Source organism: Chamaea fasciata, unplaced genomic scaffold (assembly GCF_029207755.1).
Source record: "Chamaea fasciata isolate MVZ Bird 193981 ecotype frontalis unplaced genomic scaffold, bChaFas1.0.hap1 SCAF_4, whole genome shotgun sequence".
Taxonomy (NCBI): Eukaryota; Metazoa; Chordata; class Aves; order Passeriformes; family Sylviidae; genus Chamaea; species Chamaea fasciata.
In genome coordinates this window covers 22,246,684-22,267,262 of record NW_027094089.1, presented here as the reverse complement: position 1 = coordinate 22,267,262, position 20,579 = coordinate 22,246,684, and the positions used below count along the sequence as shown (strand labels likewise).

The 20,579-nt window shown below is 36.0% G+C and overlaps 1 protein-coding gene across 1 annotated transcript in view; it reads right to left on the bottom strand.

Annotated features, from left to right (window-relative positions):
* WDR70 (WD repeat domain 70) overlaps window positions 1-20,579 on the bottom strand; it is a 135,216-nt gene that overhangs the window by 39,622 nt on the left and 75,015 nt on the right. Inside the window, exon 11 of the mRNA XM_066181071.1 lies at window positions 2,115-2,214. Within this exon, the coding sequence (XP_066037168.1) occupies window positions 2,115-2,214 (100 nt within the window). The remainder of the gene's footprint in view (window positions 1-2,114; window positions 2,215-20,579) is intronic.

Genomic DNA, 20,579 nt, shown 5'->3' with positions numbered 1-20,579 from the left:
AAACAACTATCCTCTCTTTGATCCTCAGCACTTGGCAGGTGGGTTAATCTACAAATGCTGGATCCACATCTGCTTTTGTTGGTATAGATCCAAAGCAATACTCATATTAAAGCACTAACCAAACAAGTCAAAATAAGGTATTAATCCTCCTTACTTTCTAACATAGTGCACAGAGAGATCTTTTTTTTTTTTCTTTTAATATGCTAGACGAAGGTAGCACTTTTTTCCACAGAGTGGCCAAATTTCTGTGCAGTCTTACATTCTGCAAATAATCAATCAACATTTTGTACATCTTAGAGCAGAGTGTGGTAGATAAAACCTGAGTAAATGAAAGTCTGTTTAACATGAGACAAAAACTGGAGACAGATGAGGAAGAGCAGGCAACTAAAAATGCCACATGCAATAAAAAAAAAGGTCATTTATGTGATCTATATTCATAAATGTGAAACAGAAGAGAATTTACATAAATAGATGTTTCAAGACAGCACTAGTGAACACCCCTCACTAAGTATTAACCTTGTTTGCTGTTATATTTAAAAGCACACCAAGGTTTATCCCTAAATTTCCTGAAGTACGTGTGAATTTTTTGTGGCAATCACCACTGGTAGACAGATGCAACATTTTACTTAGTGCAGAATGGAAAGACACATAGTTCACATATTTTCCAAGCAGGAGAAGGTTCGCACATAATAAAAGCCTGGTTCAGTAAGGACAAAAATGCTTCAGAGCTTTTACCTCACCACTTACAACCCATTCATGATGGGTAGAGTGGCATCAGAACTCCAGGACCCTGGATCCAGGACCAGGATCCAGGATCCAGGACCCTGAACAGCAGTTATTAGCTGTATTACTTGGACACAAGTACCATTAGTGTCCATATGCCTAGGATCTTTGGGGATAAGACTACCAAGTCCTTAGTGTGAAAGATGTGTTCTGAGAAACATCTGGAATCTTTGAAACGTGGCGAGACATACAAAGAATCAGGGAGGCAGCGCCCAGCATCAGCTGTATTTCACTGTACCAACGTGCACCAGTCAGACACTCTACCCCCATCAGGGACAGGGGCACAGAGAGAACGCAAAGAAAATGCAAGCTACTTGGCTAGGAAACACATCCACTGCTTCAGAGTTTTTTTCATCTATGAATACCTATATTTTGCTATTTTGTGTACATAATCTCATTCTGTCTATGCACCAAACTGACCAGATGTCCTAAACATATGTTAGACACAGTGTTAGCTGACATTAATGTATACTGCCTCTCCCCAGACCTGTTTATTTGGCCTTGGGGCAATGCTAATGTGTACACAGAGCTTCTGGTTACAGCTGCTTTCCATCCAGACAGCTTGGCTTCTACACTTGCACCTGCCTGCAAAATACTGGGCAGACAAATTTCTGCATGAAAAGTTGTCTTCAACAAACACCATCCTATCCCAATAATAAAGTGAATAAGTCCTCAAATACATCTTTGCCTTCTCAAGTCTTGTTCTATTATCTAAGACTCACAAAAGTTTTATCTGAAGTTTAAAACACAAGCCTTTTTTCCTAGTCCTGTGGACATTCCCAATTCTTTTGCCATTCATGTATATCTTGGAAAGTCAATTCCAGTCATCATCTTTTGATGTTTTTAACACAGATTAGATAAAAATTCCAATTAGGACAAAAAATGATATTGCCTAAGAAAGTTGTGTGAGGAATTTATACCTCCAGAACAGAGATAGTGTTACTGAGAGGCACTAATCTTCCACGGAAGAACTAAGCAACAAAACTGGACTTTCTTATTTTTAATTAAGCTAATGATTTCCTTTAAGTGCATTATTACTGCTAGACAAGAAAACAGATCAGAAACTGTGTAATTTAATCAGCAAAGTTATATTAAAATATTTCTTAACTGCTGTAAAATGCTCTTGCAGGAACATAGTATTGCATGGTTGATCAAATAGAAGTAGTGAATTGTGAAACACTTCATATTTGAATCACTAGTATCTGATTATCTCCATCACAAACAATTACATCTAAAAAATACGTAATTTATATGGTTTGTTTATTGAAACATTTCATTTCATTAAAACTGTCTTACATTCAACATGTCATAGGGTTCTTTCAACCACCTACCTCCTCGGCTGGCAAGGACTGTACCATCATAGGAAAACGTCAAACATGAAGTGTCAGTGCCTGAAGCATGGGCTTGCCTGCAGTGGAACTTCGTATGTACCTGTTCACCGAACAAACAAAACATTACAAAATAAATTACCATTATAAATCAAATTACAAGTTAAACAAATGGGATATACATAACATAGTAGCATTTTCTGTCCTCTGCTGCTATTCCTTATTCTAAACAAAATCCCCAGCGTTTTTAGGAGGAACAGTAGCTAAGTATTTCCAATAGACTTTTAAAAATGCTATATTTGTTTCAGAATACCCTTTCATTACAAGAGCATGAATGCAAAATTCGAATTCTTCATAGGTTTAATTATACAGTACAGATTTACATAGCATCAGCCCTCTTGGAAAACTCCCACTAGCACTGAACAAAGGCAGTTATGCCTGGTTAAGATAAAAATACATTCCAAGACAGTTCTCAACACTTCCCTAAGTAGACTTTGAGTTTCTAAAACTACCAAAATACAATATACATACTTTGGAAAGGACTGAAAAGGACTGGAAGAATTTACTTTGGCCAAATTGAATCCCTGACGGAATTCATGGCCTACATAATAGAAAAAAGTTCAGATATTGTGAGGTTTGTGTTGCATTTAGGTACAGTAAAATTCAAGTATGGGAACAATGTATGTTTGATTTTAATTATTTCTATTTTGCTGATAATCCTAAAGAAAGGTTGAAATTACCTTCAAGTTCACATTTTGTTCTTGCATGGAGATCACTTCTTATTTATTAAGTCATTACTTAGTAAAATACCTAAAAATTCTACTAATAAGGAAAGAACCTCAAATTAAATTTAAATGATCTTGTCAAATCAAGCTTTCCCACTTCCCAACCAAAAACAAAGGTCTCAGCTAAGATTCCAAGACAGGAAGTGGAAACACAGGAAGGCAAAAAGGGAAAAGACAGAAACAGAGACAAAGGAATTTGTGACAGGTTGATTCCTTTTTTAATACTTAGGTAACTATGCTTCTCATTTGCCCTCTTTTCATAAAAGAAAACTAATTCATATAGGTGTAAAATTAAGCATTCAAGACTTAAAGGTTTCCAGTGTAACTGCATCTCATCTTCCCCTCTGTAAAATGAAGATTAAAACACAGAGAAGAAGATGGCAGATTGGTGACCTTGAGGTCCTTTATTTATAGTACTGATAAGCAAAACGAAATACATGCATATTAGGGTATCTTTTCAGAGAGGGTGGTTGAACAACATGCAGCAAAATCAGACCTAGAATCCCACCCTGAACAATAAGAGGACAAAAACAATGAACAGCAGCTCAGTGTTTTTTATCCAAATTTTGCATTAAAAGAGATACAGTTATACTGAATAAAAAAGGAGAATGTGATCCTGAAATGCAATCACACTGACTGAGTTAAGCTTGCACATAAATCCTCAGTTAATTTATCTTCTAATTTTTGATTATGCACCTTACTAAGGCTCTTTTAATGGGCTAATTTGCAAGCAAGAGACACAAACTAGTAAAGTAATTAATGTTTATTCTTAAGAATAGTTGTTCTAAATTCGTTTCAGAAACTAGAGAATCTTTGTGTGATGACATTAATTACTGCAAGCTTATTTTGATGTGCAGATTTAGTCAGTCATTGAGAGGAATCACATGAGGCATTCCCTTCACAAATGACTGTTACAGAGGGGGACTTAAAATACCAACAACATGCTTCTTACAGTATTTGAACACAGAATGCAATGGCCTACACTTAGCCATAGTAATTGTTTTGAAATTATTATCACTTCCAGCCAATTATGCATACCCAAGAGTCCATGAACAGACCCCAGTTCACAAGTTTTTGTCTTCAGTGGGAGTGTTTATTAATACTAAAAATCATATTTTGTGCATCCAATTGCATAAAATTTTCCAAGTACGTGGGAATGTGTAAGGAATAAAATGTGAATTTGCTATCAAGAAATAAATTTTTTATAATATCTGTTAAATATTAACAAGCAATTTAAATGATAGTTTTTTGGTCTAAGAAATACCATGGACACTTCCAAAAACATCAAAAAATGGCTAATATTCACACTTTAAAAAATGCCAGAAAGATTACGTTATGATATTAAGCTAATTCAAACAAATTGACAAAACTTCACTTGGGCTCCACAACACTCCAATCCCTCCAGGAAATGTCACACTGACATACAAATGTTAAAAGATCATTTTTTTCACTCTGCTGCCCAACTTAATGTGACGGTGTAGGGTTTTTACTTTCATTTCATCCTCAACCTGAAATTCTTCCCACTAGTTTTGTGTTGGACCAATAAAAACACAGAAAGAGATCTGGGGTCCAATGAATGCCTCCTCCTTTATGTTTTACAAGTAAAAACCCTAAACACAGACAGCAAATTACATAACAGTTCAGAATTTGTGTTATTTTCCTATGGTCAAAGATACTGATTTTATTTAGCATTTATTTGTGAATCCATTGATAATACCTGAGCCGTATCTTTCAGTAATCAAACAACTCATCTTAAATTTGCCCCAGGTTGTGCCAGAAGAGGTTTAGATTGTATACTAGGAAAAATTTCTTCACTGAAGGAGTGGTCAAGCATTGGAACAGGCTTCCCAGGGAAGTGGCTGAGTCACCATGCCTGGATGTACTTGAAAGACGTGCCCACATGGCACTTGGGGACATGGTTTAGAGGTGGGCTCGGCAGAGTTAAAGTTGTATATAAGGTTGTAAATAGTGAGACTCAATGCTCTTAAGGGTCTTTTCCAACTGAAATTACTTTCTGATTTTACATCACGCACTACAGACCCTTGTTAAGTAGCTATGCTCTAACCAGTCTCTGCCCTTTTTTCAACTGTCCCATAGAGAAAGGAAAACAGCAACATATAGATGTCAAATACTGACATCATTCGCCCCTTAATGACAAAAATGAAAAAAAAAACAACAAAAAAAACCCAAACAAACAAACAAAAAAACACAAACAAACAAACAAAACAAAACAAAACAAAACAAAAAAGCAAACCAAATTTTCACCCAGCTTTGATGCTTTAGGATTTCATGTAAAACCAGGCTTGACTGAAAGGGATAGTAAGATTGCATCAGCAATTTTATTTGCCTTTAAAAATAAATTTGTTCAGTTTACCAGTAAAAAGATTGTTTTCCTAACTTTGAGCTCTGCAAGCTTGCCCTCCATATATTATTCTGCAAAGGAATATAACCCTGAATTGTAATACTAAATCAAATATTCTAAAATGATTGAAGGTTGAAAAGAAGTTTTTACACATACTGGCAAACATTCATCGCAGTTTTCAAAGAAAATAATGTTTTTGGCCTCTGACCTCTTAATATTTTTAACAGATGTTTAATCTTGTTAACAAATCATTAGCAAAAACATTGTTATCAGGATGTTCCTAGCTGGAAAGACATGAAACAAAAGAACCAATGTATGCAATTCAAAAATTTGATTCAAGAAGGTAAAGGGAGAGCGTTACCCATCTCCTCTTGTTGCAGAGGTGCCTGCTAATATGAAATAACAGTCATGTGCCATACAAAATTTGACAAGTTCATCAGTCCTTAACATTTTTTAAAGGTTTAGTTACTTCAGCAAATTCTGCAGTAAACCACTATCTTCTGCAACTTGTTTAAAGGCTTTCTAACAACTCCAGCAATGTAAGCACTTTCCTCCGAGCTTTGTACTGGCACGTATATTTTTGTTAAGCAATTACAGCTGACTGCACTTGTGTGCAAAATGACATGACAGGCATAAAACATGAAGCACATGTGGGAAAGGACACAGTTGCATGTATCAAATAAAACAAAAGTAACAGAGAAGTTTGCAATACTGCTACAATCCTCAGAGAGAATGAGAGCCAGAAGATGAAAGGAAATCAGAGAACAGACTGGGAAGAGGTGAGAATGGGAGCAAAGATACATTACTGGAGGAGCATCAGCAGTGAGTATCCCTTGTACAAAAATCTGTATGGACTTAAGAAGACCCTTCAGGAAGTGAAGACGGCAGTGGCTACATGAATGGTCTACCACAAAACAAGGACCTACTACAGAGCCACATGGCTACAGCTCTGCATCCCACAACTGCTCTCCTGCTCCAAAACACTCAATAAAACTTATTCTAGGAAAAAGACAGACCTACTCAGTTTGTTCACCTCAGAAATCCAAGCCACATGAGCAAAACAACAATATATTTAACTGATGAAATTTTTGAACTTTCCACATTGTTTCTGGGATACAATATTTCACAGTAAGCTGACACTTTCCCAAGATTATAATGCTTCTCACATTCTGGCTCTCCTGCTCTCCACTTCTCTTTTAACGAAACATTGAAAGTCCCAGCCAAGACACTCTTCTTCCTTCTTATTCTTAACATCTTCTAGATTTTTTTTTTATAGCAAAGGCAGTAAATTGAAGCAGGTCTTGGGGAAAATGAGACCTAAAAAGATGGCTATATGAATCCTTCTCTGTTTTACAGATGTATAGCAAAATATTACTTATTTATTAGTGTGAACACAGTCAACTATACAACCACAATTGAGATTTGTTGGTTTCAAACATGGGGCAGAAGGGCAGGTCTAGCTCAGCAAAGATGCCTGACCATGTCCCAGGCCATGTACAGCTACTTGAGTTTTAAATGGGTCTTTTCACCTAAGATACTTACAGCAAAATATAATAGCTCACAATGGCAATATTCAGTTGCAAAAGTTGTAATTTTTAACAAATGTAAAAGCCTTCCAAGACGACATTTGGTCATAGCCCAGGCTCAAGGTGACAAAAGTATGACTTACAAAGCTGCAAGAAGGAAACAAACAAACAAACCAGAAATCTCCTTTTTAGTCACAGCTGACCAAAGCTGTCTGGGTCTTTGTTGAAAGTGATCCCATCAGAGACAGACAAAGTCTCAGGGCTGTGATCGAAGCTGACAAGACATACAGGTTCCCAAGGCATGAGTTACACTCTCCAAATGTCCCATCCCCCCTTCAGCCACATCTACGAAAGGATGCGTATCTCCTTTGCCCTCAATTATAATCCACAAAAGAAATGTAAGTGTACTTTCTGGGTTTAGTGTATCAACTAAAAATTGTCAGGTCTACATATGTCAGCTGAATTCAGGAATTTCTCAATATTTTCCCTGAGCAGGCAGTTAGCTGCAGGCTATAATAGATGCTTTCCTTAAGTCTCCGTAAACAGGATACCCGCACGCTTTCAATTTATGTGACAGCTCTTCAATACCACTCCCCTTGGTGTACAAATGGATGCTGCTTCAGTAATGAGCACATTGATGCAAAACAAGATTAACTTGTGAAATCTGAGGTTTTAGTGTTTATATGATTACACTCTTACATGATTTCCTCTTCTCTGTGACTTTATAGCTCAGCAGCAACTACATGTATAATTAGCAGACCTGAAACACTCCTTTTGTCTCAATCCTAATTAATCAATTATGAATACAGTAGGCTAATCTTACTTGCCATAACCAGGACATCTGACTAAAAATTGTATTTAACTGTCTTGTGCATCCATTATATTCTCATCTGTTGCAACTAAGGCCTTTTTCCTGGGTGACAAATCTTCAGGATTTCCTAATCTCTCACACTCAGCAGTGGTTCAATACCCTTCAACAACCTCTCATATATTTCACCAAGAAGCTTACCTAGTTTTTTGCAATTACTGAACTCACAAAAGACTTGGCTCTTTTTTTTTTCCCCCCCCAAATATTCTGTAGTTTTTCTTGAGCAACTAGATTGTAATAAAAAACCTACATAACAGGGAGAAAAAAAATGTGTATAACTATTTTTTAAATTTATGGACTCTTCAATGAATCATGCATTATATTATGCAATTGTGAATGAAAATAAAAACACAAGTGTGAAATACTTAGTCAGAAAATGCTTGGAAGTTATGGAAAAGAGCAGTCTCTAAGAAGAAAAATCATACAGCGGTGTAGCCAGTCAAGGTGAAAAATTATATGGTGTTTCTTAATTGCAATTGATACAAAAACTTGATTTCTATTTTAAAAAATCTAAAACATTTACACAAGGCTATAAGCCTTGCATTGCATGAGTGGCAACGAAAGCCACCTGATACATTTGACTATATATGAGTTTAGGCAAAACAAGGAAGCAAGCAGGCCAGCCTGGCCTAGAGATGTCTGTGATCCATAGTACAGTGAAAAGAAAGTCCTTCCTATCTCCCAATGCTTCCTTCACCAGGAAAAGCATTCAAGAATATAAGAATTTTGCTGACCACAGAAACATTTTTTTCTTGTTTAAGCTTATTCATCAAGAAATATTTCAGGAAACCATTTTAGAAAGATGGCTTCTTAACAGCATTGCTAAATATTTGCCTAAAGGTTTGAAAATGAAACCCAGCTGAATGTTTGGCTGCACAGTCAAACTTTGCATTTCAGAAAATAACCTATCTTGGCCACAAAAATGATAAATATTACTAATAAAAATAGCTTCTGGAAATTATTCAGTTGGCTTCCTTTGGAGATTTTTTACACTGCATGAGAAAACCACACAAGGATGCTAAAGAAACTTTCTTCTGTATCTTTTCATAACTTATCTAACCCATCTCACCTCACCCTAGCAAATTTACATTTTTCCTCCTTTGTACTATCATAAATACAGCTTTTGTAAAACAAAAAAAAAGCCCACTCCTCCCTTTTGCATCTCTCAAAGTTAAATTAATCAGTCTTTGACTTGCTCAGCTGTTGAAGGTTTCTTTGGCTTCCAGAAAACAATTAAATTTGAACAATGCTATTCTGCAAAAATCTCATTAAAGATTCAGCTAAGATACACTAGAACTCCACTAAAAGTCCACAGATTTCTTCAAACTCATCTATGACAACAATAAAGTAGCTTTAAAAGTAGCTTTTGACCTACTGACAATAAATAAAAATGTAAACAGAAAAGAAACTATAAAGAAGCTACCAAGTTGTCTTCAAAAGGCAACTATGACAGACTTATTGTCAGCTTATTCCCAAATATTCAATATAATTTTTCATATCCTTTCAGTGTCCCATAGCTTAAACCACTTCTGTGGTCAAATAGAGGCACAGCGTAAACAGAGTGAAACATGACTGAAAATACACAAAAATCTACATAAAGTTAACATTTCTGGTTCAGTAACCCTTGAGCCAAAAAAGGTGTAGTTTGCAGTGAGGTATCAAAGACAGTTGTGTAATAAACCTATTTGCTTGCTAGAAATAGTAGCTAACACATGCATATTCTAAGAGGATGGGTGTATTTCTCAATGAAATGAAAGCATTTTCACTGAACTTCTTGTAACATAGCAAACTATTCTACATGCTTTGATTTTTTTTCCTGACAAAAACGCACTCCAAACCATCATGCCATATTATCTTTGCATATTATTTTAAAATATATAATTTTTTAAAACTATGGATTTGATTTTATTTGTTCAGATGGAACAATGAAGATGGAAGAATGCCTCAGTTAAAGGGGTAAGTGATGTTTTTCCTCATGCACATCAGTGATAAAATGAACATTCTCAAGGTAAACTTCGTTTTCCTTTCAAGCAATATTCTTATCTCAGTTCCACGGTTCCTTCTTTGATGTAGCTTTTTTCTCACAATAGTTTTATATGTTTGACTAGCTAAATAAGCAAACAAATAAAACCCCCACACACTTGCAAGCAAAAACCTGGCACAGCAGGAAAAGATTTTTCAAAAATTGTTTATAGTGGTTTACACTAACAGAACAGTGTTCCAAGTTAGCTTTCAGAGCAGCAATCAAGTATCTAAGCATTAGATAGAGTGAAAACGCTTGGAATACCTTTTAGAGAAAAAGTTGCTCGCTATTCTACAGTGCAATTTCTGTTTTAATTTCAAACATGGATAGCCTTTAAAATTAGCTTTCTTTTTTAACAGACATTATAACAAATTACTATTTTAAGTATGAGAGGAAAGAAATTTTTTTGCTTGCAATTAACATCCTTGAATCAATTAATCCCTTCTGTCTCATGCACTACAAATAATATGATTATTATAGGTATAGAAATCTAAAATGTCCAAATTGATATCCAAGAGTCCCTCCTCCAAACAGGCTGCAGTATTTCCATGAAAATTTGTCTCTGAGGACTGAGAATTGTTACAGAATTTTTCGTTCTGCAAGGAGCCCTCTCCTCTACAGTTAATGTTTGCTATTTGCGTCAAACCCCTCCTTCCTCTTCTTTTTCTATTTCCATGTTGTATTACCTCTTTCTGCTGCAATTCTCTTTGACAACTAGCATCTCTAGAATTCTTTTCCAGCCAACAAAAAGACTCCTTTCATTTTCTCATTCTAGCCTCCTAGTTTCACTTCAGCACAATATTTCACACTTACACCCAGCAACTTCGAATTTCTTCTCCACCAGCAATGGCATCCTCACAGAATAGGGAGAAACAAATTTTACAAGCAGCAATTCATGTATCTCAAAACCTGATTTGCATTACCCACTTTTCCCAAAATAGCTCCATGTTCCTCTCTCTCTCTCTTTTGACTTTTCATCCAATACTGCCTTCACCTCCACCCTCACTCCTTGTCAAACCCCCAAATATATTCCATTTGAGAATGTTACTTAAATTCCGTCCTGAGTCGCAGGATTATCACGGACAAATCCAACATGGGATGCTACCCCATCCTTACTGTCATCAACTTCAGGGAAAAAGTGCCTATTTACTGTTCTCCTTCTTCACTGTTTTATGAAGTCCAGTATCTCTTGCACACCATCTACATGTTGGTTCCCTTCTTCATTATTCCCTCTGGTACATGATAAACCTTTCAGTTTCTTTGGCTATGCACTGCTACTCAGTCCCCCTAGTCACTGAACTTCCCACTCTACACTGTATTTTTACACACCTTATTCACAACCATGACTGCCAATATGTCCACACCATTAAACTGCCTTCCAAAAAAAGGTACATCATTGTCTCTCTGCTGAACATCTTAGTTCACCTTGACATCACTCTGTTAATGTTTAGCTGGCAATACAAATTCAACATGATGAAAACTCTCCCTGATTTTCTTACATTGATACCATAGCTTCCCAATTTCCTTGGAAGATCTTACCTCCTTTAACCATTCACCATAAGAAAAATGTTGTTTTTTGCATCCCAATGTGTCCTCTCCTTTCTGTCACACATTGTAAAACATACTGTAATAAATCCAACCAATAACCCACTGCCAGTACCATTACTTCAATGCGTTTTCCCTCTCTGTTTCTTTGATAATGGTTCTTTACTTTTAGGGGTCCAGTCCTGCCTCATTTTGTCTTTTCTAACAGCTGTATTTCACCAATGAATTAAATACAGTCTTTAAATTACAGCAATTACAAATAATTCATTTAATCCTCAAGCGCATCTGTGTTTTTCTCACCAAAAAAACAAAACAAACAAACAAACAAACAGAAACAAAAAACCAAACCCAAATCAAACCAAAGAAAACCACCACTCCTTTTTCTGCAACATAGGAAGACATACAGGAAATTACCATGAAAAAAATTTAAAAAAAAAAGGGGGGGGGGGGGGGGGAGGTGGGAGACAAACATTAACTGAGTTTGTTTAGTTTATGTTTGCTGGTGTAAACCTCTTACAAACTTGCTGGCTTGATTTCAATGTTCGATGTGTTGAAGTGTGTTGCCAAACTGGGTAAAAGTCGTGTTCCCGACAGGTTAGAGTGGTTTCTTGGCTGTTGCATTGAGGTGGGAGGGCAAGTAGGGCAGTAATAATGTGTGGTGCTGTTTGTCTGCACGTGTAAAACAAACTTCAGTTTTGATTTCCTTCCAAACCAAAGATGGCTATTAGTGTCATTTTCACATTTGGGACAAGTAACAAGCCAATGGCTTGCAATGCAATGCTTTCTGCTGACCACAACAGATGTCCCTACTTCTGAAAGGCTCACTCAGGCTCTGCAAAGCAGTCTTGAATCTACGCCTGTCCTCCTGCCACAAGGGCAGGTAGGGACACACCACCTGTCCTCGTGCTGCTCTTGTGAGACCCAGTGAAACAGCTTCTATAAAGGTCCGCAGAGTGTACTCTGATGGCCTCAACAGGATGAAGTTTACAGATCTAGGACTCTCCAGGGGACACCACAGAACTGCATAATGGTGAGGACAAAAAGCAGGCCAGTGAGCCAGGATGCAGTGCCATTTATATCACAGGAACACTTTGATTACAGCAGCTACATTCATCAGGAGCTCCTAGTGTCCATTAAAAAAACCACAGAATCCATGATTATCCAATGAATGCGAGTTTTTAGAGCAACTCTCTCTATGTATGTGAATTAGCATAGTACTTTATAATTTGGCCATCCTATCCCAACCTTCACAAATTGCACTAAATATAAAGTGAAATTTAGCGCTGATGATGGGTGACTGCTTTGAGCACAAAACAGTCCCATGCCAAATCTCAAACTGAAACATGTACACAGTGCAAAGTGAAATAGTAACCATAAAGGAATTTTTTAAAAACTCCACACACTGCTTAATCTAAATGAAAATTACATATGTTAAAATATCTAAGAATATGTTGTTTAAACTACTTCTTAAAATGATTATACACATTCAAAAAGTCTATTGAACTAGAATGTCCCTGGATATACTTAAACACATTGTATATGTATTTACTCATAATGTGTGAAACACATAGGTAGTCATATCCAACTCCAAGTCTAGTTCTCTATCTCATGAGAAATTTAGAACTTGGTTTAAGGAAAGCAGCTGCTTCACAGATGTATCTGATTTCAGTCTGTGTAGTATCACTGCAGTCATACATTAAATAAAACACAGCTGGACAATGCACCACCTATTTCACCACCCTCTCTGCTAATTGTTTAGCACTAACATCTGTTGAAAACAAACGTTAGGAAGTAGGGAGATCATGAAAATAACCTCTTTATTTTGAAATATTTTGCACTGGAAGATGTTTTGCTTACTTATGAAGAAAGCCTCACATATATTCAATCAGGTTTTAATTATGAGATTTACACCTAGAGTTGCAAGAAACCTGTTCACTGAAACTATCTTACAAAAAATATTATATTATTACAAATACTTTTAATTTCATATGATTGGTTGAGTTCTGTACCTGCTGCCAAGATATGTTTTAGCTGCGCAGTTTATCTTCTCAAGGATAATCATGGACACAAAAATAACTTGTTTGGCTTATAATCTTATTATGAATCCTCTAGAAATGTCATTCAAATATTTTCAGTTAAAGTTAACAAGATTTACATTCCTTAGGAATTGAGTACAGTCTCTAGTGTATTATGGCCAATTATTTAAACCGCATTCCCACAGAAGAGCACCTTTTAACAGAATAACCATGAATCAATTTTTCTCTCTGCAGAGAAAAGGTTGTTCTTTATCAGACTTCCTAAGTTGAATGTATGTAACCTAATGTTACATGCAAAAGCTATGCCTCACTATAACTTACCTCCTGCAAACCTGTACGTTCCGTGGCTCAGAAGCCAGTTCCGACCTTTTCTGGTTTTAATTCATTTGTTCAAGCTGTAGGGTTTTGGTTCCTCTAATAAAATAAATTTAATGACCAAGAATTGTACAGAAATGTACTTTTCATTGCTTTTAGGAAATTCACAGCATAATCCTGCTGCTCATCTCCTCACAAGATTCAAGAAACAGTGAAACACCTTGAGATACATTTGGAGGTAAAACTAACTTTCTAATATACACATCAAGCACAACAGTCTTTTCATAATTTACAAACCCTATCACACTCTAGACCACTGAAGTGTTCAGCTTGCTTGAGCAATGCATATACTACAATATCTAAAAGCCATTCCTCTGATAAGCCAAACCTCTCTGGAGCTCACTTCTTGTTAGATCAGAATGTAGGATTTGTACTTTCCAATTTTTGCCTTTGCAAAAAAAGAAAAATTTCTCTAAAGTAACAAAGCTAGTTCAAGAAGGCTTTTATTTTTTTTCCATTATTTTTCAATATTTCATCTTTCTATTTCTGTATTATTATTCAGGTTGTATTAATATTAACAGCACTACAATATTAATAAAGCAAATCACGTTTACAATGCCTACTCTTTTCAAATTGTAACTTTGAAATAATTTCTGTAAGCTCTACTTTTAGTTTTCCAAATAATAAACCAAAGAGAGAGATATAATCCTTGCGGGTTAAGCCTTTTTCCTTTAACCATACATGAATCCAAAGTGAAATCCTTTAACCTACTTTCATTGGGGTGTGACAGACTTCAAGATTTAGAATTGCCTTTCATCACTATATTAGATAGTGCAAACATTAAGATAGTTCTTAACTATAAACTGTTTATTACGTAAGAGAGAAATGCACTTAGAAATACAGCAGGGCACATTTTATCTCAGCATATGATTGTCAGATTCTTTACTGTGGCTGGCGTCAGGGTACAGATAGTGATGTACTGGCTAACCCAGACGTATACAAAAAGGAATAATATATGAATCTGTTAATATTTGCTGCTGGCAAGCTTGTGTGTGATTTCCAGTTTCTGGAACAGAGGTCTGGCACATACACATATGGAATGAAAGGGTGGAATATTATGGATATGGAAAACTTACCTTAAGTTTGAAAGGGGAATATAGTATATTTGGATATCCTTCATCTTGTATTTACACAAGAAATTTCCAGATGTAGCCAGACTGCCCTCTTCAAAGCATGAAGCTTGTTACATACTTGGAGGAAATTGGAAGATTTCCCTGCTGTTTAGCTGTAGTAGTGATATTCAGCAAATTTAAGAACAGTCATTGTAAACTGTTTTTATAAAATATTGACATTTCACTGGAATATTTTTAATACTGTGAAGATATCAATATAAACATTAAATTCTATACATAAAACCCCATCCAAGCAGACAAGTGAATACTCCATGGTGAAAAAAGATTAGTAAAACCTAGCTGGTGTGAAAAAAGCGTAATTCTCTAATGCTGTGATGGACAAAATGCTGAAGATACACAGTGAACTGGTAGAAACTGCATCTAAAAAGGCATATTTATAGTAAAGTTTTCTAGTGGACAGACATAAGACATTTCAGGAAATAATTACTGACAGCCATGTCTTTTGCATGTCAGCATATGCAAAATGAATCCTGTAACTGCGCAGATTCAACAATGCCACCTTCCTAACACATGGGTATAAGTCCCCTCAAAGGACCTTCCAATTAATGGGAAAATATTTACAGCAAGTCTCAGATCTTACCACTAGTTTTGATTACTCTGTCTTGGCAGCATCAGCTGTAAAATCCATCATGAACAGCAAAATAAAGCTTGCAAAAAAATTCCAAGATCTGGACTTGGATTCCCATTCAAAAAAAGAAAAAAAGTTTTTCGCATAAAAGATTTTCATTATCTACATCTGTGCAGATCTACACAGTTATAACATCTACTTAGTTATACAGTGTTTTTTCAAAATGCCTACAGTACTTGAGAAACCTTTCATCTTCAAAAATTCTACCTTAAAACTTCCAACAGCACACCACAAAACTAAAGCTTACAGAAACTCTTTCAAGGCAAACCATCACTAAATTTAGAAATGTATTTATCTTACATCTATAAATCATGCAATTATTTGGAAAATACTTTTAACATGACTATTTGTAATTAAAATGTACAGAGCTTAGATCTGTTTAATTTCAGGGCATACTGCGACATTCCACTTTTCTTTCCCTAGTATTTTGAGGATAGGGTGGCTTAAGGGCATGTGGAAAACAGGTTATTGGGATTACCACTTTTGGGAATATTCCTCTGGGCAGTACATTATTATAGTGTTAAATTTCAATATTATTTGAATTTCATGTTCTGCAAGACCACTTTGAGCTCTAGCTAAGTAATTTAAACTGATCAAAATACATAAATTATTCTAGCAATTTAAAATCAGTAAGGTTTTAAAACCAGGAGAAAAAAAATGCTAGCAAAGCAGTAATTCAGCAATGCTGCATCAAAACCTCACTTTTGATCTGAAGAATGGAGTTAAACCTACGGCTAAGTCTTCTATGAAACAAGAACGTAAAAAATAGAGGTTAATCACTCACTGTAAAAATATTTCCATGAGCACTGAATCAATTTGCTTAATGAGAATTACACTGAAAATCAAAACATAGTACTTTCATGTTCAGATTTGCACTATATAAAAAATAAACCTATTACAGATATAAAAGACAAACCTAGTACAGAGGTATTTTGTCAAAACTAATTCTTTACTACTTAGAGTGCAGCCAGTAGATAGGTAAAAGCTTACAAAAACTACTCAAAGTTCATAACCAAATTGAACTAGAAAAAAAAAAAAAAAAGACAAGATTTTGAATGTGCAAGCTGTTTTCTCAAAGGCATTTAAAAGATATGACCACTTCTCTTACAAACTGCCTCCCCATCATCTTTACTAATATTTTTGTATCACAGCTGCAACGATATACCATAAAATAGGCAATGTGTGAAACTGTGAAACATGGTTCAGCCTGTCAAAAACAGAGAAGCTGTTTATGCAGTTCCTGTGCTGAACACATCCAGGAAAAGCTGGAGGAAAAAATTTGCGTAACAGATCATCTCATCAGGTGGTCTGAAAGATTAAAAAAGGCTAGTTAAGAAGTCTAGCTTTTTTACCCCCAAAAAAGCCTATTTGCCGGTAATAATGAAAAACATCTCAATCCTTTCTTGCTTATTGTGGAAAATGAGGGGAGATTTTCTGTTCATTGAAGAGATTTCAATTTTAACACACAATATGCTTCAGAAATTACTTCAGTCTTTCCTTATCTCTATGGATGAGATGCTCCCACTCCTGGACAGAAAAATCAGGCACACAGAGGTTTACTGATGGCAAGATACTCTGCATTCTTGATAATAAAGACTGACTCCATGGATCAGTTTGTTCAGAAATATGTACTAACTACTACGGGCTTGCAGAAAATGCTCTGAATGGGCAAGCACAGGCAAGGTGAGGAATTTGGACTTATTTGAACTGCAGGTAAACCTATTATTGCACTGCCTTGTGAACCAGTAGTTTTCAAGGTCCTGTCTTACTTTGACCACTAATACTCTTCAACTCTCCATATTTACCAGACGCTTTTCTCAATGTCTCAGAACATTTAAATTGAGAATGTTCTAATGTGTTGTGTTATGACTGACTATTTCACACTGTTGTTTCCATTATTTTTTCAAAGTTTGAAGGAAGTTATTTTTTATGTCCTTTGAATCTGTTATTTTAAGGCAAGTTGAAGTGTTCATAATATTTCAAATACGTTGACAGATCACTCTGCTAATGTGCACTGCAAATGCACATGTACGTGAACCTTAAAGAAAAAACATGCACTGACAAAATAACATACATGAGAGAATAACACAGACTTATGACAAAACAAAAAATCCTCTGAGGCAGGTGATTATAATGGATCATGATCCTGCCGAGGAAGTTTGGAAAAAGGCAAGGCAGAGCTGGAATGCATTTGGCTTAACTTCAGCATTAGCAAGTTACCAATGTCAGTGTCATGAATTAAAAAAAAAATCTTCCTCTAAAAGCTCCAAAAGTGTTTTTAATCTCACTGCATACAGCTGGGAGATTTGGAATCACACCAAAAAGGAGTGGAAGTAAAAAACTGAATGAAACATTCATGGTGTTCATTACTAGTCAGAAGTGAATTGATCACACACCAAAATCACTCCCTAGGCACAGCAACATATTTTAAATAGTAATAATTAAAAAATTAAAAACAAAGAAAAAAAAAGGCAAATACTGAGATGGTTCAAAAGTGGTTTGGAAAAAAACAACTAACTGATGAAGATAACTTAAACAGCTACTATGACTTCAGCAGAATGGATAAAATATGACATAGAGAAGATCTTGTCTTCCTCTAAATTAAAAGTCAGAAATTATTTAATCACACCATTCTAGACCAAGTTCTACACTGAGGAGCAGTGTACAACACAGGTGATGCGTCCATGGTGATGGGAATGCCACTGCACAACAGGTTCATTTTTAATTTCTTTGCCCATGGATTGACACATCAGTATGATTCCTGTAGACAGGTATAACAGGTAACGTGTGAAGCACAGAATAAAAAAACCTATACCAGCAGACAGAAATCATGACTACAGTGGCAAAGGAGATTTGTGGAGCAGCTTCTGTCTTGCAAAGTGGAACAGTGATGGCTTCCCACCAACAGTGCCCCATTACACCTGCATCTAATGAGTGCCCCTTTTGTTCTTGGAAAGGGCATCATCAGACCCTCTTTCCTATTGGGGTATTCACTTCTGCCCTTGGAACTGATGCTTCATACTTTAATAGGAGAAGAGGCAATGAGCAGGAGCTGATGGAAAGGAAGTTCCACCTGAACATGAGGAAGAACTTATTAACTGTGCAGTGACTGAGCACTGGAACAGATTGCTCAAGGAGGTCGTGGTGTCTTCCTCACTGGAGATATCCAAGAATGATCTGGACACAATCCTGTGCAGTGTGCTCTGGGATGGCCCTGCTAGAGCAGGGAGGTTGGACCACATGACCCATTCTATGATTCTGAGCTGCACTGATGAGCCATTTTCTGTGGGAAAGCAGGGACTCTACATTTTCACTGAAGCAAACAAAAACCTCCTTCTCTATAGGCTATGTGTTTGACAGTAGTTTGTACTCAACTAAAAAAAAAAAAGCATCTAAAAATCTTCACAGATGACCAACACAACAGGCACTGTGGGTGTATATCTAGTGTATCTAGATATATCTCTATATCTAGAGCCATAATATCTGGACAGACAATCTTCATGGATTTCATTTGTGCTGTTACTGTCACAGGCAGGAACAGTGGTTTGGGCATTCACGATCAGGGTTGAAATGCCATTTACATTCTTGCACAAAGGCAAAATCAAATTCAGACAGTCACAACAGGCCTTTACGGGGTCATCCCTGCCACGAAAGTACAATCACGTAAGCTACAGCCAATTTTAAATACCTTCCCGAATCTCTCCTTCCAGCTGCATATGGACCAAGCACACGCATAAATAATGATGCCAAAATCATTCTGAACTGATCAAGAATAAGAAAATATGGCAATTATTTTCTGCTTTCAAACACTACTGACTTTTACTACTGACTCAATAGGGCCTTGTCAAGATAAACGCAAATGCTCTCTTAATTTTGACTTGAAAGCCAGTTGTAGTACAGCACAACAAAATCTGTACATATATGGCTCTACTCTTGTTTTAACAGAACTAAATGGTATTTTCTGGATGGGAATTACAACTTTCTGTTCAAAAATCAGAAGTCAATATTTGTACTTTATATTTCTTCAAGAAGTTTAACCCTCACACCTCGAGCCTCCACAGTTTTACCCATTTTCCTGTGTCACACAAAATTTGTACCCCAAGTACTGCACCAATTTGCAATAACTTAGCATTTTCTTGTTCACTTTTGCAAACAAACCTGTATCCTGTCAAGCCAGTAAATGCTTTCACCGTTCCACTACAGGAGTCAGTCTCATCCTCTTCTTTCTAGCTGTTATGTTGAACACATGTTCCATTTGAAAATCTTTTTCTTATCCCTTCCCCATCCCCAAATAAAAGATGAAGGCTTTTTCTAATTGTTTAAGCAAGATGCCTTTTGAAACACTTGATTCTAACTATACACAGGGATCTCCAGTGGACACCAGCAGTCTTAGGTAAGAATACCACTAAAAATCCAATTTACCCGCTCCTTTACCCTAAAATCTTGCACACTTCTTAATGAAACCAACAAAAACAAAGACAAAAATTCTATAGACACTAAAAATACAAAACCAAGAACCCCACCAACTTAATTTCCACTAGAAAATCACTTTAGTCTTGCCTTGTTATACTGGGGTCACCTATTGGAAATAGCACAAGATGCACAGGATACATCTTTAAATTACTCATAATCACCGTAAACTGCACTCAATTAGCATTGCAGTAAGTCATCTTACAGACACAGAAAAGTTCAAAAGGAAAAGCACATGAAAAAGCAGACTACCAAGAGTACTATTGTTAAAACTACACCAGAAAGCTTAATATTTCAATACTGTATATATTAAAATAAACAACATACACAGGTGATGAAAGCCAGTCTCTGAAAAATTTATTATTCTGTTAGAACAAGTTTACACTTACGATGAATTCTCAAGCTTTGTGCCATTAGGAAGTTTTACTAGGTTTATAGTGGAAATAAAAACAGAAATAAAAATAGATTACAATCCCAAAATACAGGCTGTACTTTGAGTATGATCCACAGGCTTGCTTTTCCTTTTAAATCTATACATTTCCTCCTGCCTCCAGCAATGAAATCTTTTTAAATCTTTGTAAAAAGCTGCCCAGATTGTCTGTTTCCCTTTTTAAAATCAAATATTTTGAAATATGAAGTTGAACAGACTAATGTAACCTGTACTAGTTCAGTTTTACTTCCACAAGGCCATCCTACTGGAATTGTACAGCTTTCAGA